General features: G+C 47.0%; 1 protein-coding gene and 1 long non-coding RNA gene across 3 annotated transcripts in view; both read left to right on the top strand.

The window, feature by feature from the left end:
• The first annotated feature begins 9501 nt into the window (after positions 1-9501).
• On the top strand, positions 9502-11163 carry LOC138685306 (uncharacterized). Its single transcript, XR_011324548.1, has 3 exons — positions 9502-9594; positions 9780-9864; positions 10937-11163. It is a non-coding gene; the product is annotated as an uncharacterized lncRNA (long non-coding RNA).
• Positions 11164-17427: 6264 nt separating this feature from the next.
• Positions 17428-25944, top strand: part of DDHD1 (DDHD domain containing 1) — a 67804-nt gene continuing 59287 nt past the window's right edge. For both annotated transcript variants that reach the window (XM_069783096.1, XM_069783094.1), the window contains exon 1: positions 17428-18251. In XM_069783096.1, coding sequence (XP_069639197.1) covers positions 17546-18251 — 706 coding nt within the window. In that variant the 5' untranslated portion in view covers positions 17428-17545. The remainder of the gene's footprint in view (positions 18252-25944) is intronic.

The raw sequence follows: 25944 nt of genomic DNA, 5'->3' as shown, positions 1-25944 counted from the left end.
GTGGTCACCATTGTAAAGCCATGGGTTCCTCAGATGCTGCATTGATACACATACACTGAATAAGGACATGGTACCTGTGCACTCACATGAGATGTGGTTGGTATGACCTGAGAGAGACCCATCCATGGCATCACAGTTAAAGTTGGCCAAGAAAAAATGTTGCAGGCTTCAAAACCAGACTTCTCTGCTGCTGAAGGCTTTAGGCCAAGGCTGGTGTAGAGAGACTTGCACTGCACCACAAGTTATGAGCCAGTCTGTGGCAGCTCCAGAATGAGATTTTCTGGCCCATGTTTTGCAAGACATTAGTTAATCAGAAATCTTCGATCTAAAAAATAGCTGATGGCCCACCAAGACACTTCCTTTAGTTGGTACTTTCTGGAGTCAGCTGCAAAGGGAACACAAGTTCTGTGCATGGTCCATCACTTCTACAACAGTTGATGCATCCTGCTTCCCACCATCATTTCTTGGCTATATGTGGTCAGCTATAGAGCTGTACATATCCGGTGGCAAAGCTGGTGTCCAACGCCAGGTACCTGAGTTGTCCTAGACACAGCAGGTTGCTCTAAATCATGTCTTCTCTGGGGCAGCATTTTGTAGTACAGAACATGCCGAGTTGATCCAGAGTTACCTGACATGCTGGGTTTTCTACAGAGAAATGGAACTTGAGGAGTAGGTCTTTCCCCAGCACTGACAAAATCTGAAGTCCAGCAAGAAGCTTGGGTACCATCAGATTAGACTGTCAAAATATTTATTTTTGAACTTAAAAACCACACATTAGCTCTATTAACTTTCTTCAGTGCAGAGGAAATGAAGCTTGCTTGCAGTACTACTTTATGGATGTCTAGAGAAGGGCTTGACTTACATGACTACATGATATAGATGTACACTGGTATAAATGTGTCACACTAGTAACTCGAGAAATAATCCAAGATGGGTGTTTGTTTCTCATCTTAGAGAGGTAAGGCCAATGAGGAAAAGCTTGTCCACCGGTACACTCTATACCTGATGTGTCTCACCTCATCTCTAGCTGTCAGGCAATGTCCAGCAAGCATTCGTCATTTTCAACCATTGCTTCATTACGTACAACTAAATGGTGGTGCATGGCCAGTCATGTAACACCTGACCAAGTGCCACTTAATTCCTGGGACAAGGCTGATCTCTGATGCCAAGGCCTAAGGGCTGACACCAAATTTAATTTCAAGACCTGCATCGCCTGGCAATCAATCCAGGCCTACAAAAAATCCTCAGAAGAACACTTTTATTTTGAGTGTCTCAAAAGCAAAGCAAGGATCATGTCCCAGCAGGACCCTTGGACCTGCCATTGCTATGAAGTGTTCATGGCTGTGTTGTATAAGGTCCTCATATCAGAAGAACCCACTTTCTTTTTATACACTTCTCTCATTTGGAGTAGATTTTGCATCAAACCTTCACATCATATGGTAACAATAAAATCCAAAAGTTTTCCCCTGAAAAACTGGGATCTGCAAACAGCAAAATTAATGGGATCTACAGGCTGAAATAGGGCAATAAATGTGTAAGGAGAGATGAGGTCCCTTAAACTGACTTCTAATGCCCCAGACAGCTAGACTGTGTTACGTGTCTTCAGAATTAGGTCAAATTTCACTGTCCAGCTCACGGGGGCTGGAGTAGGTGAGATAATGGAAAAATTCAAGTACGATAGGGCCCACTGTATGGATCCACATTGACTCCATGAGGAACCACCCAAAAATATCTGCTTTCTGCTGCAGGATCCCCCCAGCTGAGTGTCCAGAGCAGACAATCCCAGGCTGAGTGCCGTATGAGCATGGCTGCACACGCCAGGACCCGGGTGGGCACTGGGGGAAGAATACCTCAGGTTCTGTGCCAAAGCTCATAAACACCTCTGTGCCAGAGCTTTAGTCACATCCTGAGCAAACCACGTGCACCAAACATTTTGGGGTGAGCCCTGATTATTGCTTCTCGCAGGCTCAATGAGCCAGCTCACTGTTTGTGCAGGGCTGATGCAAGGTGCCTGTAATCTGCTTTGCATCTCACACTGGCCAACCAGTTCCTTCTTAGCTCAACCTCCTTCCAGAGCAGATGAAAGCATATTTCATGTACTTTGCTCAACTCAGATATAAGAATCACCAGAAAGAAAGGATGTCAGCTGCCAGGTATGCAAGGTTTGTAGCAGCACTGTGCTGCAGGAATGATTAAAAAAACCCTCATGATAACGCCGGTGAATTTGGCTTCAAGAAAATACCTAAAGGGATGAGCTTCAAAACACAAATTATCAGCAAAAAGATTTGGCAAGGCAGTTCTGCCCTTTGGTTCTTTCATTCTGCCATTGGTTTTGGCCATGAGATTTCATCCTTTCCCGGTGATTCCTAGCCACTACCACAACTCCAGCAATATCTGAGCTACCCTTCCGCTGAGCTGAGGTGCCAGTGAGCTGGGAGGACCTTCTCCTAAGCTGTGGGTGCACATCTCATCAGCACATGTTTGGCTTTGTGCATCTGGGCCTCGGAGTTTAAAAAGTTGGCATGCGCAGGTGAAAGGGGGAAAATCTGCCTTTTTCCATTCTCTGTCTGGATTTGGTGTGAAGGTTTAATCAAGTTCAGTCCTCTTGTGGTGCTTTCAAAGTCAATGCCAAGTCTAGGCTGGCTAAGTCGTTGCTGAGTGCCTCTGCATGTTTCCCGGCAGAGTTGTGCAATGGAGCTGATGTTTTCCAGCAACAATGGTGGGGAACCTCTTCCTTTCTCAGGGCAAAATAGGGTTTACCAACACATTAGCCAAGATTTTATTGTAAAACCATGGAAGAATGAGCCATGTGATCAGGGCTGTATGAATGAAATTCCAGTCTGTAAATACTCAGCCTGCAGACTCCCCACCCTGGTTTACAAGCTTTCCTACACCATGATCCTGATGTCGGCTCATGCTGGCAAATGGCAAGAATGGGGCCACAGTCAGTTTACTACATCAGGTTCTGGTATGCAAACCCTGTCCTTTCCAAACAGTTTTTGTAGCAAGCTTGGTCTTGCCAGGTGCCACACACTCCCAGTTCCCATGAATTTCAGAGGAAGCACTTGGCAGCGTGCAGGACTTGGCTCATACCATATGAAGGAATGTCTCAGCATCTGTGGTACTTGGATTAGCAGCCTTCTTGCTGCCAAGCAGAGCCGAAGCCGACTCCTCACATCTTTGATTAGGTCAGCCTCAATCTGATTAACATTGCCTAATATCTGCGGTCATTGACCTTCAAGAAATTCCGTATGATACAATTTTTGCACTGAAAGTAAGCTATATGCTCTTTGCAGAGCAAGGATTTGGGCACAGTTCCAATTCTTCAGGACTACGATGTATTTGCCATTATTATATGTTGCAGACGATGCCTTTAGGACATTAATTATCTTAGAAAGAAAAACATCCTACAAAAAGAAGGGTTCTAATTGCTTATGTACTTCTTTTCTTTCATTTAAACAGTCAGATTCCTGCAGAGACCAAAAATACTTCTAAAAAGCACAGATTTTGTGTGCGAGACTCAGACTAAGTGCCGATTTGTTGTAATTAGACCTATTACTAAAATTTCTATATGGATTTCTAAAGGCACTTGCTGTCTTATTTCCTGGTAGTGCTTCACAGAAGACATTAAAAAATCAGCATTTTACCAACAGTGATGAAGGGCTGTCTTTCCATGGGCGGTTCACTCTGCCGGTGGGCAAATCTGGAATTGAAAATGTGGAGATGGGATGGGAAAAAAGCAGTGTCTCATCATTGCAGGATAAGTTTGAAAAGACTGCTTTTAATGATGCTTGTAAGGAGCCACGGGGGACAGGAAGTTTAAATCTCTGATCCCTCCATCACATCCTTTTGGACAATGTTGGATGCACAGTCACTGCAGATGGATTCCAAATGCTTGGGATGGTCTCACTGCACAAAAACTAGCAAACTCCAGGAAAAAAAAAAAGAGTCCTAAGCCAGTTATTTAAACCCTTGGCAGCTTTTTATCAATCAGTATTTATCTAACATGGAAATGCAGCCAGCTTAACTGTATTTACATGTGTCCAAACTTGTCTTTTGCAGAGCACGGACACAGTTGTGCCTTCCCCGAGCTGGTTGAAAGGCCTGTGCATTGATCTCCTCTCTCCCCAGCATTGTTTTCCCCTGCCAAGAGGGGAGAAGGATGGGCCAGAAGCAGGACTGCAAGAGACAAGAGCCCTTTCCCTCAGCTATTTCTTGCAGTGCTGTTTTCATCATGGAGATTTTTCCCCACTCCTTCTTTAAGAGGGGCCCTAAAGACAGATGTGAGAGAAGGAACAGCTGCTATTTGTGCACTGCCAGAAGGCTTGGAGAGCAGCTAGATACCTTGTCATCTGGATGCTGCAAGAGCCTGGTGTGCCCTCCCAGAAACCATTCAATCATTCAGTGCCTCACTTTACTCTCTGCCAACATGTTTAAACACTTCTTTTTCTTGATTTTTCAGTTTCTTCTTAGAGCTTGCATATTTTGGGGAGCAAACATCGTTGCACCTCTCTGGCACCACACCCAGCACTGTAGTTCTCTGTCTTGGTTAAGGCCTTTAAATCATTCATAATCATATTTATTAAGAACAAGTAAAGCCTCCTGGACATGTTAGATATGTTCCAAGTTGACCAGGCATTTCTGGATCACCAGCTCTCTTGTTGCTAAAAGGGGGGAAAGCATGATCCAAAATAAATGACCATCATCGTGTACAAATCAAATTGTGATACAAAAGCCATTTCAGATCTTAAAGAATAATTAACCAAGCAGCGCTTCACCTGCCAGGCTGAAATCAACCCAGAAGGAAGTCTGAATTTCCAAAATTTGCTGCCTAGAGTCGTCTTTCTACATACACTAAGGTAGTCTCTGATGGGTTGCTGTGGGGTTAAGGAAGGAGCAGGCTTTATGAAGGTGCTTTTCATGATCTGTGCTGCTTCACGGCATAAAAAGATTTGTTTTTATGGTGGCTGTATTTGCACTTTACCTTGTCCTGACCTGATATCCCCTGGCTCTGAGGATCAGCTTGGTGCCTGCGAACTCCCAGGGGAGCCCTCCCTCTCCCTGGGCTCCCTCATCTCATCTCAGAGGAGCAGAGGCGGTGGGAGGGTTGGGTGGTCAACAACCCTTCCTCCACCAGTTTCATGCCTCCAGGACACTGGATGGGGGATGATTGCAAAGAGCCTGCTTTCACTTCTGCAGCGCGGCTGGAGGAAAACCCACAGCAAGGTCAAGTGAAGGAGGGAGAAAAGATCCCACGTCATCTTCAGGGTGGAGAGGGCAGCTGCTAGAGGTGCCTCAGGTACCAACAGTTGAGTAAAATAAATAAACCAAGAGCGGCTGGTCCCAAAGCACATAGAAGTTCCTGGAAAGGCTCCTGCTGCTTTGACTGAATCAAACCCTTAGAGAAGCTCGCTAATGAATTCACATGAAGTCAAAGAATCCTTCCACTGGAGCACTATCGACTGATTTATAACAGGCACCAGAATCCAGAGGTGAAAACAAGGAGCTTCTCCTGGCTGCTCTGAGCAAAGCGTTTTCAAGCTGACCTGACGGAGTGAACCCACGAAGGAGGTGAGCTTCTTGTCAGAGGAAGAGGGCACCGTCAAAAACGCAAGCAGCAGCCTACACCAGCAGGAGCTGAGCAGTGTGGAGGGAGTGTTTTGTTCATGCTGAGCGCAGACACAGCGATGAGTATTGTTTGCCAGCACGTCCATGAGCCGAAGCATCCACAAGCCACATAAAGAGAAAAAGCTGGATGCGAGAGAAAGGGAGGCAGCGCAGCCCTAAGAGAAAGTCACAAGGCAGAGGGTTGTTTTTCCTAAGCATAGTGTTGCTGTTAATTTAGATGGAATAAATGAGCTTGAGCAGACCACAAAAATGAGGAAAAACTACTTGGTGAAGGCCTTTTGCCCCAGTGATTGCCATGAAGTGACTGATAAAGGAGGAGGGTTAGCATGTTTTCAGTACCTGCATTTGCTTTTGTAGCTGTACCCAAAACCGTGGCCATGAGACCGCTGCTGGGACATCGTGGCTCAGAGGTTTTTGCAATCCTTGGCCTAAAAGCACATGGTGAAGGTTCTCAGACTCTTATCAAAGCATGGATGTTTAATGGTCAGAGCCACAAGGGAAAAAAAGCAATCTAGTATTTTGATCCAGGTAAAATGATCATGTGAGACTTAACCAAATCCTACAAAAATCAGATTGTCAGATTTAGCCCATATTGTAGGCATTTAGTCTGCCATGTAATCCATAGAGGAGGCTGATGTCCTTGCTTCCGTTCTTGGTCCCATAAACGGACAGAGGCTCTGCAAAAAAAGCCCAGATCCCTGGCTTTCCCCAGGCAGTACAAGCAATAGGCTCTTGCTTTCTTTTTACAAAAAGATATGATGAAGGCAAGGTAAAGTAGAGAGAAAAGACACATAAAAATAGAAATCACTGCTTGATTTCAACTGTCATCTGTGATTTGGCTGCTGGGGAAACAGACACTTTCCCCATCTTAGTAGCAGCCCTGAAACCTGACACATTTTTGCTAGCTTTGGCCTCTGTCCTTGGAAATTGCTTTTCCAGCATCAGAAACAGTTACAACAGTTACAACGGTTGCAATATGTGGCTTCTTGGCTGGCTTTGCGAGGCCTTAGAAAAGGAAAGAAGGAAAGCAGATGCAATTGATGGAGAAGGAAAAAAACCTCACAGGAATAGTAGCAAGAGTGGAAGTTGTGCCTCTCATTTTGAGCAATGTTCAGGGCATAGTAAAAGGCAGCAGAAAGGACAGTCACTTTTGCTGGGCAACTCTTACTAAGGTCTGTCTCAGATACAAGTCAATGAAAGGTCCAAACTGGCATCTTGATAATTCCTAGGGGCCCAGGACTTCATGGATGTGGAAGCCATGATGATAAAGCCTAGTCACTGCCATCCAGATACCTCCCCCCAGAAATGTTCTCCTCTCTGTTTTCTTAAGGACCTGAACAGAAAATGATGGATGAATAAACCCTCTGCTTGGAGTTTATCTGCCCAGAGAGGTCCAATTGCAGCATATCCACTTTGGCTGATTGTACTTTACCTTCCCAAGTCACGATCTGCGATGCTGGCCACCCACCCAGGCCAGGAGGGGTGACAATACAGAACGTGGCTCTGATTTTACTCCTCCCCCCCCCCCCCCAATCAGGAACTGCTGACTTAAAATCACTGTAAAAAGAGAATGAAGCATGGGACATTACTGTCTCTATATGGATGGTCACATCATTAAACCTGTCACTGCTCGTGCTGCTCAGCAAGCCAGTTGCAGTGCTGACGCCAGCTTTGGATGTGTGACTCTATTACCAGAATCTCCCTCGTGAAGTACAAATCTGATGTAATAACCAAGTGATAAAGTCCTGTAGGAAAAACAAACCCTTAGATCAGGGTGTGAAATCAGATGCAGTGAGAGTGACACAAAACAATTTCTCATCCCTCACCCACCTAAAATGCCATACCTGTACTGAGCCAATTTGAGAGGGCAGGTGTCTGTTTTCCAGTGCAAGTACCTGTTTGGGGAACAGGGGAAGGATCATTAAAGACACCGCTGTTTTGCAGATCCACCCATCACCCCTTGCTTTACAAACATGATGTACATGACAGTAAGCTTCTAACCACTCACCTAGTTCACCTGGGGTGAGAGGGCTACAGTGACCTGGGACTTAAATAGCCAATAAGCCTTTCCCTAGGGAGGCTTTGGAAAGCCAGAATACTCTGGGAAGGGTTATGATTCAACCTACCAAAGAAGGGAAAATGTTCGGAAAGGTTTCAGTTACTGCATTTATGCCAGCCCAGGGCCAGATCCACAGCTCAGAAGCAGGAGGAATCCAGTCCCCCGAGCAGCCACACAGTGTCCCCATCCATGCCACCCAGGCAGGAGGTGCTGGAAATACCCTTATGTGTCACTCCGCATTATATAAATGGGAAATTTTGTGACGGTACATTGATGTAAAAGAACGCAAATTGTTGGGAAGCAAAAGGTATATTTCACAGTTAGATGGTTGTCTACCTTGGCAAAGAAACAGGGAGAAAATTTCTTCATGTGGCCTTTTCAATAATCTGAGTCCTTGGAAGATTTCCACCACAGTCAGACTTCCTACCAGAGTCAGATTTTCTACCACAGGAAGATTTTCCACATCAGATGCTTGTTCTTTCTTTTTTTTGATCCCCTGTACAGACTGTGTCATTTCACCCCATAAGACAGCAGCGATCTTGGATAATAGGAAGACTAAATAAGTTGAACTGGAAAGATCTCACTCCCTGAGGCCCCTCTCCTGACTTTCCTTGCCAGGCCCTTTACTACTTGCTGTAACAGTACTTCCACCATAAATAGAAAGGAGATCTGCCTGCACCACTGGCCCAGGCTGTAGGAACAGTTGGCCTTCAGTCCCTCTCAGGCTTGCAAAACTAAAGTTCAATCCATCTGCCAGACATGACATAAAAGAGGAGACCTTTTAATGGTACATTAGAGGAGAAGTGAATAAATCTGGCAATGGAGGCAGAACAAAGTAGCTGGAATATTCAGCAAAGAGGAAAAATGGAGTGTCCTGAAGCCCGTAGGAATTGGAGGCTTTTGATGAAAGCGCTTCCACATAATGAATAAAATGTGGTATATTTATAGCTGGAATCTGGTCCGAGCTGTCACCTGACCGACAGACAGCTCCAGCCGCATGACAGAGCAGTGTCTTTGCACGCCACCATAGCAGCTTTCCACAGCCCTCCTGCACATTTTCACACGTGCTAGAGCTACAGGCAGCAAAGATCCCTTTTTACCTACCAAAACACAAGTCATAAGGACATTCCCTCGGGGCAATATGACTGTATCAGATGATCCACGGTCACTCACCTACTGTCAGGTGTCATTTTACCAGGACGTGGTGTGTGCATCTCTGCAGATACGTGTAGGCTTAAAGGTCTTCTCAATCAGACCCTATTTCAGTAAAATATTTAAGACAGTACCTGACTTTACAGGAGTATTGCCATTACTGCTCTCATGCTTGAAGTACAGTATGTCCCTTAGTACTTCCATCACGGATACAATGACAAGCGTTGCTACTACACTTTCCCAGAACAGCATGTACTGCAAGGACTAGGTAATATATTTTGTATCTCTTATGATTCATCACGCATAGCAGTTATCTCAAGTTTGAGCCAGAAATACATCCAGTGGATTGTGATCAGTTGACAATAATAAATGCTTGGGAGGGGAAAGGATGAACCACAGAGAGCGGGTGAATTTTTAACCCTGCTGGAATCAATGGCAATACTCACGTCAGTCTCAGTAAAGCCAGAATTTCACACACAATCACACTGACAGTGACCTCAAAGTCACTTTCAGTGCCAAGTGTACCCAAGGTCCTGCAACTCCAGCAATGCTTTTGGGTGTTATTATGAGATGAAACATTTGCGTGTAACCCTCCAGGCCTTGTGACTCTGGTACAGAGGGCTTTAAAATTTCTTCATTCCCCATCTGACCCTGCTCCCAAGATCCTTAGCTGTGAACTCTAGCACAGCCCCACACCCCTACAAAATCCTCCTTACCGTGGCCCTGTGTACACCAATCCTCTCCCAAGTGAATGAGTGAGTATTTTTGGTTTGTTCCCTTATAAGCCCTATGTGCAAGAGTTTTTGACAACTTGTAACCGACTCTTGTTCATGGCTTTTCAACCACTCAGCAGACAGAGCATTTTAGTGCAGGATAAAGGGGTTTTTTTCTTTTCCTTGTGGCGCTTCCAGCTTGTGCTTTGTGTATCATATCCTTTCAGACAGACAGCCACAAAGTGTGTGGGAGAGACAGTGGCCTTCTACTCAGTGACTACAGAAAGGAACCAGGTTTCCATTTTCCCAAAGGTCTGTGATGGTTTCCTCTGGAAGGTCTTTGTGCTTCATCTCTTGGCTTAGTGGTTGGCACAGTAAGAATACAGAGCCCTTGTTTTCAACCCTGATCTGGTCAAGTCCACAGCCAACACTTACCAGAATGTTGTAGAACACCCCTCGCCCTTCCCCTTCCCCCACCCCCAAAAAAAAATTTATCTGTGTCAACTTTATTGTTCTTCGATCTACAAAACTCATTTGCCTCCCATGTGCCCACACTCATAGTATCTCATCAGAAAGAAGAAAAAAACCCAAAACAACCATGGGAAGAAATATGTTTGCTCTCAGATTATATTTTAATGGCTTTGGCTGAATGAAAGACCTGGAGAAAGTGGAACTTCAGGCACCTTCTGCATCCTGTTACAACTGGGGGGGGAAACACCACAAGAACTACCTTTTCTACATTATTTTCATCCATGTGCCTACCATCTCTTGCAAGGGGAAAAAAAAAACTTCAATGATAGCAACCCTTCTAGTACTGGGAACAGCCCCAATCCCACAGCCAAGGGACATGTGACAAAACTCTCTTGGAAGAGTATTCCAGAAGGAAGGGAGATATCCTAGAAATGAGATGGCATCATTTATGGGACAGTGTGTACAGAGAGCAGCTGTTGGCATCCTTGGAGATGGGCTAGGTCAGTGCTCTGTGAGGAGAAGTACCCGGGTTTGAAGGACTGTCTCTGGTGCAGGACATGCATCTGGATTGCAATCACATTTACAGGAGAGGTCTTTTACCCATCTCTATCAGCGCACGTGTGCACAGACGCACACAGAGCATTATTTTAGTAAATGAGCTACCTTGCAACTAACTCCTTTTTAACACTCCTCAGACAAAGGCTGAAGGGGTCCTGTCCAGAAGACTGAGTGCAGTCCCTCCATTCGATGCTTTCATATCTTTCAAATCTTTGTCCTCTTCTTTACCAGGAGGACAAGTGCAGGGCCAGGTTTTTTTTTAGAGAAAGAGCAAGCAATAATTCATGTCCAACATCTCTATGACCAATATTAGTTTGCGTGATGACAGACTCACCATCAGAATCTCTGCTTTTAGACCCATCAACCCCACTTGGTCTTGTTGAACAAGTTACCCCGTTCTCATTCACTCCTGCAAGAAGGGCAAAATCCGTACCCCTGGAGATCCAGAAAGAGATAAGGAGAAGCCAGGAGGAGACAGATGTGGTGGCTGAGCCCACACCAGCAGCACAGCTCCAGTTCAGCCTTTTCTTTCCAGGCATTGCCAGCAATCTGCCTGTGCATGGCTTTCTGCAAGTCTCACCGACACATAGGTGAATACTTAAACGCTAGGGCTTCGCCAGATCAAAGTCTGAAAGGGTAAATACTTCTGCCAGGAATCATTACTTTGCTTTCTTCCTTTGTTTGCCCTGGAACAATGGGGGGGGGGAGGCGGGGGGGCGGGGGGAGGCTGTACAATTTAACAATGCTGCATTGAGAGAGACAGTATCTGATATCACAGAAATGACCCTCTCCTTGCCCCCTCATTCTTGTCTTTTAGAGCTAGGGGGATATTCTGCTGCTGCTTGCAGCAGGGGTAAAAAAACATGGAGCTGTGGCTTTGGAAGAACATTTCAGATCAAGTGAAAGGCACTTTTGACCTTGGCATAAGAGGTGTACCAAAAGTGCTGGTGTTCAAGGAAAAGAAAAACATAAACAGAGAAGCCCCCCCATGTCTGACAGTGAGGTAAAACACTCACAAGGGGGATTTTTCACCCAGTTGACCAACATGCCTTTGAAAAGAGCCAGAGAGTTAATGTTCCCTGTGCAGAAAATATCATGTTGTAAGCAAAGACTTTTTGGAACCCTGCTTAATTTGATGAACAATGTTTTAGTGGAGTCCAATTACTAATACTCTCAGTGTATCCAAATATATTTGGATAGCTGTGAAACTGAAAAAGCAGAAGTGTTTGATAAATATTTCCTGCCTGTATTTGGGACAAAGTTGAATGCCATTTCCACATTATATAATGATGATGAAACGCTTCCTATTCAAGCAACTTAAAAAAGAACATCAAACAGCACAGCTAACATTTTAAAAGCAGCCGGTCTAGAGGACTTGCGTGTTGGCATTTTAAGAACTAGTTCTTCAGATGACTGTTCTCACATAAGGTGGGAATGTGAGAGTTTAGAAACAGCCCGGGAGATCATTTCTAGGAAGAAAAACAGTGTTGTGTCAATATTTGAAAAGTGTGACTGAGGTAAGCCCACGTAATTTCAGACTGGCTAGTCCAACATCGCTCCTGACCTAGTGTAATGAAGTGGTTTGTACCAATTAATAAGGAGGTGGAGAGTGGGGATGTAATGAAACAGCGATCAGCAGTTTTCATGGGAAAAGGTTCCTGTCAAAGAACAAATTTCATCTTGTTCTTTAATAAAATCACGGGTACGGCTGATAGCAGTAACTGTTGACTCAGTGCTGCACAGTATTCAGATTTGAGAAAAAAAAATATACAAAATCAATATGGGTGCATAATAAATGGCTTAAAAATAGCTAATGGAAAGATCTTAAAACGGCTTTGTTATAAAGGATTCATCAATCAGTAAAGACTATTTCTAATGGACTCTTGCAAGCACTTGCACTTGTGCTATTCATTGTATTGTATTTAGAATCTACAAGAAAATACAAGATGATTGCATTATTTGTGAACTGTGAGAGAGAGTTTCAAAACTGACTACACTGTTTAAAACTGGACTAATGGGAGTAGCTTGTCTTGCAAACAAAGACTGCTGGGATGAGGATAATTAGGCAAACTTGGTAAAATGAGTTTAGTTAAGGGAAGCCTTAGGACAGGCAAATGCAAAGTCCTACACTTAGGAACAAATATCCAGCACAGTGCAGGGTCATATAGACATAATCTCTAAATGCAGAGGTGCCTCTTGCTTAGTCCATACCCTAGAAAGCAGCAGAGCCTACTGTGGAAAACTGTACTTCAGGGACATTTGTAGTGAGCTAACTGCAGCGCAATGCTGTGGCCGCTAGAGCTAACAGCAGCCTTGGGCAAATGAATAGGATAAATAGGAGGCATTTCTGGGTTTCATTTTTGGTGAAGCTGCTGCAGAAATTCAGAGTCCATTTCTTGTGTGCACATTTTTTCTTAATGGATGTGGATATTCTTAAAAGGAATGTTAAATACTGGAGGATATTCAGAGATGATTTGCAGTGCATTATACTTTCAATTACACACATACTCCCTACCTTCACGGTACCTCTTTTTCTCTTGGACAAAGGGAGGTCCTTGGGAGCTCCTCATGCTACCTCCTTACCTTTTTTCCAGGAGATTCCCAACTGCATTAACTCTGCAGAAAGGAAACATGTATACTCCTACATGGCTATAGAAGTCTTCTGTGAATAAGGTCTCATGATAGAAGGATCACAGCATCCACTGCTCTTAGTCTGCACAGAAATTCACAGTGCTACATAGATGACATTTCAAAATAAATCTAACTTTGTTTTAAAACTTCCATATAGACACTTACATTCTTCCACATTTATTCCACTGTAAGGAAACTTTCCTCCTCTGATGCTAAATGAAGTTTATACATTTGGTCTTATTTTTTATTTCATGTAACTCTATGATGGAACTTGAGTCCTGTGTCATGCCAGAAACTTTCAAGCTACTCCACACCTGTGAGCTCAGAGCTGCTAACAGTAAAAAGGGGAAAACACTCCTTTTTTGAGCTCAAATGAGAGAGGTCTGGGGTCTCAGTTTCATTCATACCAGCCTACCCCAGCAAAGACCTTCCTCACAAAATCAAAGTGAAAGCCATTGGGACTCTTTCGGTAGGGGCTCCAGGCTCTGGAGTTCCCTTCACTTTGCCTTTAATAAACCAGTTTTCAGGCCATGTGTCTCCATAGGTCTCCAGGATGGCTGTAATGAAGAACGGTCACATTGCAACTCTTCGTGCTGTGGTTCAGCTTGATGATGATGAACCATTAGTGCTCAGGCTTTCTGCCTATTGTCTACAGAGAGACTGTGCACAAGAATGTAGCGTCTGCATATGGAGAGCAGACATACACCCGCAGAAAGGCACATCAAGAAATAAATCAAATCATCTGAAAGAATATATTAAAAAGGTAAAGAACATTTAAAGTGCCTCTTGTTCATTTGGACAATCTTTCCCTGATCTCAGACAAGGAGCAGAAAGAGGGAGGATTTGAGTAGGATGACATGAAGAAGGGTGAAACTCTTGTTGGATGAGAAAAGATGGTGAAATCCCCCTGGCTTTGACGGAAATGAGGATAAAAAGTGAGAATCCTACAACCCACATCTTCCAAGCAGTCTACAAGGTAAGTAACATTCTTCCCCACTATGGAGAAAAATCTGGGACAGGCTTCACAGAGAGATTACCTTGTGGAGTTCATTAGAATTGCAAAAGAGAAGTTAGACAGATCTTGTCCCTGTTGCTAGAGCAATGTGGTCAAACACCCTTAGCACAGCCTCCTCCCATGACTTCTTGCTTGTACCTTGTTTCTCTCCTCTCTTTTTCCTCTCTTTCTCCTTTTGAAAAAGCAGAATGAGCATGCAAAAGCTCCTGTGGTGGGGACTCATGAATGCTAACAAAATTCTTGGAGCTTTTAGGATTGAAAAGTGTTGCTGATGCATTCGAGGATCTGTGAGCAGTCTTTCAGCATGATGTTAATGACTCAGGGAAACAACACACCAGCAGTGAACATTTTTAAAAGCTTCACTTACCCTTCCAGCCTGAACTTAATCTGGCCTCTCTCTGTGTTTTAACACACTCCATTAACAGGATTCCCTGGCTGAAAGTGGATGTAGGAGGTAGGGCACAATCCTATTTTTGGACATACAATGCTGTGCAATACACAGAAGTCCTTTTGTTGCTGGAGACTGTAGGATGGAGACAAGCAGAATGTGTAGGAAATGGGGGAATCAGCGAACACATGCACTGTACCCTGGGGTTTTTTTCACAGCTGACAGCAGGGCTGTGAGAGGGGTTTTGCTGTAAATCAAGAAGGAGAATGACACACAGACATTTAGGGGTGGGGGCACACAAATGTATATGACACTCAATCAACTACTTTCCTTCTTGCATTCCGACTGCACACACACACACCCCCTCTAGCTGCTTCTTTTAGGAGGGGTAAAACCCAGGCATCCACTGCAGGCCATCACAGGCAGTCGGATGTTTAGAGTAATTCACATTCAGAGGTGATATCCAGTTGTCTCCTCTTCCCCTGTTCTCCTCTTAGGAAAAAGTGTGTGTGTGTGTGTGTGTGTATGAAGGTTGAGCTGGGGGTACAGTCTGCGCACAGCCACATCCCCCCATGAGGCTGCAGGGTGTACAGGGCTTGAGGCTGCAGACCAGCACCCTGACCTGCTGGCTGTGACGTGTATGAGTAGGGCAGCGGGGACATTGTACACACAGATGCGACAAAGGTGCAGGTATCGGCTCCCTCGCCCTTCAAGGTGTAACTGAGATAGGAGTATCACTCACATACCCTCTCACCACCTCCTTCCTCCTGGGCATGTTGTGAAAAGGGGGTGTCTCATAAACAGGTGACGCCACCCCAGTAAGTCAGGGTGTGTTTCTGGGAGCCTCTCTCTTTCCCACACACACAACAACCCTCAACCCATGAGAAAGGATTGGGGGGGGAACTGGCACCGCAGAGGTGATCTGTCACTGCCCCTCACTCGGCTGTAGGGTATGTGTTGGGAGGGAGAGTTGTCTCACACCGGTGTAAAACCCAGGCACCCTCCCTCATCCTTTTTCCTCCTACAGGCTGCCATGTGTTTTGTCACACAGATATGCATCTCACCACCCCCTCCTGATTACGGGGTGTGTATTGGGGATGGAGGTGTCTGTTTCTCACTCACACACACGAACAAGCACAGGTGAACCACAACCTCTCTGATTTTGGGGTGCATAGCTAGAGTTTGGAGGAGCAGGGTCCCTCTCGCACAAGGGTGACTCCAGGTTGTTGACCCCCTGTCAGTTTGCAGACTGTGTATTTGGAGTATGCCTGTGTCACACACACCCCTACACGACTGAGAAATGCCTGGTTGAAGGGAAAAGGGGTGTCACACCAACAAGCAGAGGTCAAACCTGACACCTCTCCCTGCCAAGCTGTGGGGTGTTGAGCTGGGGGAGGACATCTCATGCACAGTGTCACCCTGTGCATCATTGTCAACTGCTAAGCTGTAGGGTTTCCTTGGGGTGAGGGGTAGGGTTGCATGCACACAGGAGGGATCCCTGTTGCACTCTAGTAGTCACAGGGTGTGACAGAGATGAACAGTTTACCTCCCTGTTAGGTGCTGGGGTGTGTGTTGAAGTGTCCACTTCCCCCCCCTCCCCGCACATGAACCCCAGTACATCCTGGCACACTGCAGGGTGTTGGTTGAGGTTGTTTCTCTTGTATACATGTGTACCCCACTCGCCCTACTAAGTTACCAGGTGTGTGTTGAGCCTGACACCCACCCACGCTGACAGGTCAAACCTCAGTTACCCCTCGGCAGGCTGTAGGGAGCGGCACACACGCACACACAGACCAACACCAACACTCTGATGAGTGCTGGAGGTGTCTCACACACAGACACCAATCCCCCGTGGGGCTGCAGGGCGTGCGTTCTCTCACACACGCATACGCAAGGGTGCAAGATGTGATTTAAGAGCGTGTCACCCCCACGGGGCCACGGTTTGTTTCTTGGGGGTGTTGGCCACGCTCACAGAGGGTTGTTTAAGGACCGCCTGCCACAAACACACCAAGCCGTGGTTTGTGTTTTGGGGGTGCCCATCACTCACACGCTGGGCTGTAGGGTATGTTTCAGGGTGTCTCGTCCACCTGTGAGGCCACAGGTTGGGCTTTAGGGTGTCTCACACATGCTGTGCCTCAGGTTGTGCTTTAGTGTGCCGGTGTGCGTGTCAGGGTGCCTCACCCACACGGAGGGCGCAGGCCGTGTTGGCGGGCATCGCTCACGTCCACGAGGCAGCAGGCTGGATTTTAGGGGTCACCCGCACACGGGTTGTCGTTCAAGGTGTCTGACACGCACGGAGCCAGGGCTGTGTTTGAGGGCGTCTCACGCACGCAGGCGGGCCAGCAGGCTGTGTTCGAGGGGGTCTCGCACACAGAGCTGGGGTTGTTGGATGTGTACGAGGGTGTCTGACACACACACGAGGAGCCGGGCTGTGTCTGAGGGTGTCACACACACCTGAGGCGGCAGGCTGTGTCTGAGGGTGTCTCTCTCACACACCCGAGGCGGCAGGCTGTGTCTGAGGGTGTCTCTCTCACACACCTGAGGCGGCAGGCTGTGTCTGAGGGTGTCACACCCACCCGAGGCGGCAGGCTGTGTCTGAGGGTGTCTCTCACAGCCACCCGAGGCGGCAGGCTGTGTCTGAGGACACCGCAGCCCCCGCCGCGCCGAAGGAATCCCCTCACGCTGGCCCGCCCGCCCTGCCCGCCTTCCCCTGCCTTGAGGAGCCCGCAGGCCGCGTGCCGCCGCCCCGCCCCCGGCCTGCCCCGCCCCGCCCCCGGCCGCGTCGCGGCGCGCGTGACGATGCGGCGCCGCCCACGCCCGGACGGAGCCGGTGGCGGCGGTTGCGGTAGCCGCGGGCCGGGCGTGAGCCGGTGAGGTGAGGTGAGGCGAGGCGAGGCAGCACCGCCGGGCCGGGCCGGGCGCGCTGCGGCATGGATTACCCCGAGCCCGGCTCGCCTCAGGGCGCCTGGGACCTGCCCGGTGAAGCCAGCGGCTGCTGCGAGCGGCCGACCCGCGGCGAGGAGGAAGCGGCGGCGGAGGAGGAGGCGGCGGCGGCGGCGAGCCGCGGCGTGCAGCATCCCCTCGCCCGCCCGCCCCGCCGCTCCGTGCCGCTGCTCCCCGCCGCCCTCTCCACCTCCTCCTCCGAGGGGGAGCCGGAGCCGGCGGCCGCTTTACGGCCGCGGGAGCCCAGCCTGAGCGACGAAGCCGACGGCGGCGATTTCGATTCGGCCGAATCCGGCGCCTCGCTGCGTTACTCCACGGGCACGGGCGGCGGGGGCAGCGAGGGCGAGGGAGCGGGGCCGGCGAGCAGCGAGAGCGGCGGCAGCGGCTTCTCCCTGGCGGCGGCCGCGCTGCCCGAGAGGAGGCGGCCGGGCGGCGGCCGGCCCCGCTATGAGGTGGTGAGGGAGCTGGGCGCCGAGGAGGTGCGCTGGTTCTACCGGGAGGACCGGAAAACCTGGAAGCCTTTCATCGGCTACGACTCGCTGAGGATCGAGCTGGCCTACCGCGCCCTCGGAGCAGGCGGCCCGGCCGAGACGCGGGAGGGCGAGGCGGCGGCGGTGGAACCGGTGTGCGTACGGAGCGGGCTCTACGAGGTGGACGTGGCCAACGCGGAGAGCTACCCCGTCTACTGGAACCGTGAGTGGCCGCCGTCCCTCCCGTGGGGACCGGGGCCGGGGCGGGGGGGTGCCCCTTCCACTCCCACGGGGACCGGGGGATGCCGGTGTCCTCGCACCGAGACCGTGGGGGGCAGCCGGGGGGGCTGGCTGGGCTGCCTCCCGCTCTCCCCAGCAAAGGATGCTGGGCATCCCCTGGCTTCCCCCCCCTCCTTGCCGTGGGGACACCGGCTAGCCCTTAGTGCCCCTCTAGCGCACCCCCATAGGTAAACGGGGGTCTGAGCACCCCCCCCCCCCCCATCACACCAACCCGGACAAGGGGAGTGGGCACCGCTTGCTGCCCGTGTGCGCTTTGGGATAAGGGATACAGGACAAAACGTTCTCTAGGGAGAGGGGACCCTGGGTGCCCACCTCTAACACACACCTGAGCGAGGAAGGAGTGGGAATTTCCCTTCCGAGTCTCGGAGGCACCTGTGGGGGGGCTGGGAAACTAGGCACTGGGCATCCCACCCTCCCAGGCACACTCCTAAGGGAAGCAGTGTGGGCATCCCTCAGCATGCACTTGCAAGAGGGGGCACTGGACATCCCCCCTGGTGGATGAGAGGCACTGGGTACCCCTCACTCCCCATGCAGGGTCATGGGGGAAGGATGTACTGTGCACCCCTTCAGCCACTTCCAGCTGTAAAGGGAACTGGGCATCTCTCCCTCTCTCGCCTCCCTGTGCACATGCACCTGAAGGAGATGGGGATCTGGGCATTCACACCTGGCATAGAGACAGGTGTCTTCTCTTTTCTTGACATGTGCAGAAGAAAGTGGGAGGGAAGGTGACTGAGAACCCTCTTGTTTATGCTTCTCTTTTCCTAAACAAACAGTGAGTGAGGGTGGGTATTCGCCTTCAACACTCCCCTGCCTTCCCTCGATGTGCACACCTTTCTTTCAGAAGGAGTAGGGTAGAAACAGCAACTGTTTGTCCTCCCCACCGCACACACAGTTCTGATTCCTCGTCTTTAGTGCGTTATCTTTAGTAGAGGCCTGATACCCGGCTTCCCCTCTGCTACCCTTGTCCTCTCCACTAGGAAAATTATTATATTGTGCTTCATCTTCCCTTCCGCATCACCACTGGGAGGGGGCATGAAATGGGACTTGTCCTCCTTTCTATTGGAGGGGATGCAACAGGCATCTGCGGTACATGCACAGTCCTTACTTCTTACCCTTCCAATAGAGGGGAATTTGCTTCGCCCTCTCAACTTCAAAAGAGATGGTGATGCATCCCCTCTCCCACCCTTCCCCTTGCATTCATGTGTCCTTTGCTGGAGGAGAGGGGACCTTTGGGAACAGAGATGAAAGAAGAGCAGACACCTCAGCTCTTCTGCCCCTTCCTTTGGAGGGAAAGTCTCCCAGGGTCTTGCTGGACAAGTATCTGCTCTCCTGGAGTAGACGAGCTGTGCCACTGCTCACCCTCTATCCCTGAGGACTTGCTTTCCAACTGGATTCCTTCAAGGACAAAGGGAAATGTTAGAAAGTAGAGTGAGAGATGCAGAATCGCTGAGTAATAGACACTGTCCTGGAATGGACTTGGGAGAGGGGCAGGCGGGTTTCTTGTCTCCTCTGCGTTATTTTTGAGACTCGTGTGGGAAACACAAAGGAACAGCAGAACCGTTTCAGCTATGAAAACTAGAGCTTTTGGTTGTTTACTCTCTTCTTTATCAGTGTCTTTACGGGAGGGAGATTCATAAATGACAATACCACATGGTACAATCCACTTGTGGTGTGACAGTTTGTCTTTCAAATCATTGCCCCAACAGGCAGATGCTGCGCGCGAGGAGCGAGCAGAGGTCTTGGTCCACACGTGTTTTGAATTAGAGGCGCCTGGGCCCAGCTCCTTGAGCAGAAGGTGGAGGTGGTTCTCCCCGTCACCACCCTGAAGCCCCTGCTGTTGGTACTTGATGCATCTGCCACGTGGTTACTGGAAAGAGATGATGCAGGTCATCCAAGGGATAAGGAAACTGCTGCCATCCCTTTTGTAACTGTGCCATGGGGAGAGGAGAGTGAGTGAGCAGAGCCGTCAGGTGAGGCAGGATTGCTCTCGTTAATGGGAGCATGAGGCTGTACTCAGCAGCTTAGAGGTTTAATTTCTTGACCCTGTGCCTTGTCCATTTTGGAAGCTGATTCAGTCTCATTAAGCCTGAGGCACAGATGTTTCAAATGACAGCATATGCTGTGCAGAGACGATTTCTGATGCTTGGAAGGAGAGGTTCCCAGAGGTTAGCCCCAGAAGCAATGCTAAGCAGGGGAGAAATAAACTCATGGTCCTGAGAGCACTAACGACAGGGATGTTTTCTAGTCCTCGGAAAGCTGATTAAGGAGAGTGCTCAAGTCTTTTCTTATTAGCAAGTCCACTCCTTTGCAAGACTAAGATAAAGTTTTGGTGTTTCTAGAGTCTGTCAGTGTCTTCTGGTCTAATTCCTCCTTCACTTGCACGTTTCCTCCCCTCTGTTCCCTGTGTATGTGAGCGCTTTTGCCTTACTCCCATTCTTTCCTCCCAACTGCTGCATCCAGACCTGAGAAAGCAGCAAGGTCAGATCCCAAGTATTCATTCTCATCTGTGCTTTTGAAGGCCTTGGTGTAGCTGTTATTGCCAAATTATTCCCATTTGATAGTGTGCATGTAATTTTGGATCCAAAGGGTAGCTACTACATTGGTCTGCCATAGCGTAGGAGGGAGCTGGTGGTGGCAGACCATATCTCATACGAGCGAAGCCCATGAGTAAGGGAGGAGAATCTCACTCTCTGATCCTACGAGCGTGAAGTTTAATGAGTACAACTGACTTGAATATTCTCAGGTGCACATTAAAGAGTACAGAAACTGCTATCTATGGTTTTGCTGATTCACATTTTTGGTTCAGAGCAAAGGTCAAAAGCTTTTATCTTTGTTGTTCTTGCCCATTTTGTTCTTTTTCACGTATGAGCCGTGCTTTAGGCAAGGCTGCTATCTCACAGCTACAGTACTGAACGCACTGACAGTTCTTCAGCTGTTGTGGCATCTTAATGTCAAGGAAATGTTGGTTATAGCTTGGCATGTGCTGAAATATTTTTTCACTCCACATCTTCAGACATCTTAAGCTCATCACAGGATTCATTTGTAACATCAGGAATATCAGACTGAGTTACAATTTGAGCAGATTAATTACTGAGAATTTTATCCTTACCTTGCGACCTCTGGGATTTATTTAATTAGTATTGTAGAATTAGCAAAGATGGCGCAAGAGGACAAAAATTATTAGTGTAGGCTTCCAGATAAGTAAGTAACTTGGAGTTGGGCTGTTTCTTGTCTTCCGTGGACATAACAACAAGTGATATTTTATACAGGAGTCTTCTGTTTGAATCTTCTTAGGTTATCCAGCCCTTTTCTGCCCTCCCAGTTGAAGAGGCCTGCTTTACAACCATTTTTCTATAGAGTTACTCAGTCTAGTTTTCGAAGTCCTGGGTGAGTCTGTTAAATCTGCAGCCTGTGGACCTCTGGGTGACTCCCTCCTGTTCCTTGGCTTGTGAGTTTGTCCCTTGTGACTATTGCCCTGTCTGGTATTTGCTTTTCCCTTGCTTTTTGATGGTTACGTTGTCAAGTTGCCTGTTTGGTTCTTGCAGACAGTGTTTTCTTATAACACTTTTACTCTCTAGGTAGTTGTCTTCATCCCAGCATGTTCTCCAGTTTCAATTCTGACTGTGTGTTGGGGACACTCATCACCTCAGCTGACATCTGTCTTGCAATAGTAGTTTTTAAAATTGAAGTGGGACTTTTGTGAAATACCATGGTGGTATGTGAAGAGGAGCAACAACAAAAATGTGTGTTTCTACAGCCATTTGGGAAGTATGTGGAGCATTGTCTTGTAGGGGAGGATAAAATACTCCACTTCTGCACACAGGTTTGATAAGGGATCTTTTGTTTGTTTTTTAACCTGTATGTTTTTGTACCTAGTAGTTGCAGAAGTCTATTAAGTAAAATACCTCTTGTTGTATTTAAAAAAAAATTGTTCACTAGGCCCGTCTCCGAGTGAAGATGTAAGAGTAATTTCTGCTGTACTGATGTAACAGATACTTTACTGACCTTAGCCTGGAAATACCTGTGAATACAGGGTGGACCACTGGGTCTTAAGTTTAAATTTTGCATGCTCAGGCTGGAATTGGGCATGTTTTAAAAACTATTTCAGCTGCCTTTAAGCTTGGACTGAAAGAAATATCCAAGACCCTATTTTTTTTTTTTGTAAGCTCTCTGTGAGCTGCTTTGTAAACTGGAAGAAGAGGCAGCAGTCATTAGCACCTTGTGAAAAGCCTCTGCAGGTTGCGCTTTTGCAAAATGAGACGTGAATGCCAGGGCAGTGTTATCTGCCCTCTGAACTTAGTCTGTCAAGATTACTGAGAAGTCTTGGAATGTAGTAGCTGATGCTTTGCACCAGATGATTACAAAAGGCTATTTTCTTAGAGGATTTTTTTTATCGTGTGCTTGATTTGATGTAGGAGGTAGATGTTAGCAGCAAGATACGAAGCCTTTTGTACCTCAGCCACTGGTGGTTCTTCAGACTGCACTGTCAAGACTAAAAATCAACATTTCAGAACTGTAAGGTGCTTCTCTGCTGTCTGCTTTGTGCAGGAGTGTTGGCTGCTTGTGCCTTCCCTAGAGCTGGCAGCATAAATTTTTATGTTGACGTTTTACAGACTGGCAACCCTAAACCTGTCTTGAGGCTCTGCTAGATCTCTTGCCTGGCTGCTTTAATCAATGTCTGATATTTCTTCTGAGGCTGCATGTTCACTTTATGGGTTTTGTTTTGTACTGTGAAACAGAAATAGTATTAAAACAGATTCATGAGGCAAGATGAAAATTAAGGGTTTGGAATCAAGAGTTTATCAGTATGTTTGTGGCTTGCATTTGTTTTAGTCTGCTCTTAGCAGCAGAACACATTTTTAGTTGCTTTACAGCGTGCTTAGAACATTGCTTTTGGTGTGTTGGACAGTCTTTGAACCTGGTTGATACAATTTCCTCTATGTAAGGGACCTTTTGATCGAAGGCTGAATTACTGAATACTATTTTCTTGCTTTTCTCTCCAGGTATGTTATTCTTTTGCAAATAAAATACTCATAGTTTACATGGCAAGGTAAAGTGTTACTTCTACTACTCAAAATCTTTCCTGGGTTTTAGTTTTTTGCTTCTGTTCTTACCATACCATCCTTCCAGAAGTATCTTGTAGCTTAGTTTTGGCCAGCTCCTTCCTGACCAGAAGGCCTAACACACACAGATGAAACAATTTTTAAATTTGCAGTGCTCCGTGTATTAAATTACAAATTGCATTTGTTTGTATGTGTGTTCTGTTTATGGTCTCTGGTACCTTTCCTTCTTTCAGTAGAGAGAACTTGTGATATTTAGGATGCTTTTACTAGAACAGGTGGGAGATGTCAGCACTTGGCTTGGATGCGTCTCTGAGGGCAAGTTTCTTCTGTGTCCTCAGCTTTTATTTTTGTGATTTACAAGTATTATTTAAGCAAAACGAATCTGTTGTCTTACTCCTGTAAATGATACCAGAATCACAGAGTTGCTCTCCAGCGGATGGTGTCAGCTACAGCACAGTAGCTAAGGGTGGACTCAGCTTAGAAAACGAGTTGTGCTTGCCCTTCGATGTGGTCTAGCACTTTTCCTGCTAGATGTGGTCAGCAAGGAATAAGGCAGAAGTGCAGGGAATGCTTGGGTTACAAGTTGTAGGTGACAGGCAGAAGGGTGTTATCTACTGTAACTAAAAAAGCAGAAAATGTTTGTGGGATGAGAAGGATCAGGAGTTCTGTTCTGACTTAATTCAGGCTTGAATACTGACTCAACTGTGGTGATATCAAAGAAATAGGATGGGATTTAATTTGGAGGTGACAGGGCTAGATTAAAGACAGATGACAGGTGAATTTCTGCATGTATGTGTGTGAGGGGGAGATGCTGTTTGGAGAAAAAATGATTCTGAACGCAGAGAGACCTTGGGCAGAGCTCCTTCTTGCCCTGAGAGGAGCACGAGAAGAATCTGGAAGAGCTGACACTGTATAAGTTAGTAAGCAGAAGTACTAGATGGAAGAAAAATTTGCAAAAGAGCAAGAAATTAAAATAAGAAGCATCAGCAATTCTCTCGGTGGTATCTGTAAGGTTGAAAAAAGTGAAGATGAAGCAGTGGTTTTGAGTGTTGGCCAGAGAAAAGGTCACTAGTGTGGTATGATCTGTTTGAGGGCATTACAAGTAGCTGAAGCCACACTGGAGTAGAGCTGGAGAGGAGAAGCTCCAGAGATTTTAAGTGTCATAAATAGCATGGTTAGGGAGCACTGGGATGAAGGGAGTATGAGGTGCAAGTGGGGTCACAGGCAGTGATATTTAAGATGAAAGAAACTAAAATCATGCTGGTTTTCAATGGGGGAAAAACCTATAGGGTAAAAAAATCGAAAGAAAAAGTGAAATCTGGGGATGAAAGTGTAGGGAAATCTGGAGTTGGGGTGGCGCAGACAGAAAAAAGTGAGGTTAGGAGGAGAGTACAGAAAAAAAAATCCCTGCAGAAGAGGAAGAGGGAAGGAGTTGAGAGCAAAGGTTAGTGTGCCCTTGAATATCTTCACCTTGTTCAGTAGTGGTATGCACAGGAAAAATCTTGCTGCTCCTTTTTTAAAAGATATTCCTGTATAGGAACCTACTTGCTCAAACTGTAGAAACATGATCGTTGCTGCTCAGTGCTGGTGAGAGCTCGCTAACAAAGACCGATTGACGAGTGCCTGCCAGGAGAGCACACACACTTAGAGCTGAGGGTGTGATTGTGCAAAAGTCCCGTGACTTTCGATGGGATTTGGGCACATGCTTACATTTTAGGAGGTACTCACATGTTTGTCATGTGGCACAGTCATTCTTTTGTGGGTCAGTTTAGCTTTCACCTAATGCGGTTTCAAAAAATGCAAGTTTCTCTGGGTGAGAAAAGAGCTCATAAGGGACTAGCTCCTACACCTTGCTGACTCCAGCAGCAAACACTGGTGGTGGAGGTGCTTCACTTCAGAGTACTAGTATTGAAATAGGGTAAACTATTTTAATTGATAAGAATTCAATAAAAATAAAGCTCTAAACCTAAAACTGCAGCCCTGTTTCATGTTTCAACAGTCCACGGTTTTTTAGATGTTTCCTGTTCATCATTGACCCAGCTAGTAAGGTGAGTTTTAAGGATTTTGACTTGGACCATTGCGTTCGGATCGGTGTAAAGAGCAATTGCAGAGATGTTAATTAAACTACTATCTTAAAACAGAAAAATCCTTCTTGAAAAAGATGATACGCACTATATTTCGGGGTGGTGTATAGCAATTGAGATGAGAGATAAATTTGAGGGCATTCATTTGTTTTTAAGAGGTTCCTTCTGTGTTTGACATTTGAACCAGCCCCAAAGATCAGCCTTTCATTATTGTTTTGGATTGCTCAGTTCATAGTGTAAACCGATTAAACATGGTTCAGGGAAAAATAGTTACAAGCTGTTGCTTGAATACTTCAGGCAGTCTTGGTAAAACAGGCAATTTCACATTCTCAGTGGAGCAAAGCTCATGTTCCTCCCTTGCTGCATCTAACATTGCCGCAAATGCGGAGGCTTGCATGTATAGCTGCTCTGTAGATCAGAGTCTGGAAAGAAAATCCCATCTATGCCAATCAGATTGCTCTTAATGTGC

This window comes from Haliaeetus albicilla, chromosome 5, assembly GCF_947461875.1.
Source record: "Haliaeetus albicilla chromosome 5, bHalAlb1.1, whole genome shotgun sequence".
Classification (NCBI taxonomy): domain Eukaryota; kingdom Metazoa; phylum Chordata; class Aves; order Accipitriformes; family Accipitridae; genus Haliaeetus; species Haliaeetus albicilla.
Note: the sequence above shows the minus strand (reverse complement) of the source record. Positions and strands in the feature narration are given on the sequence as shown.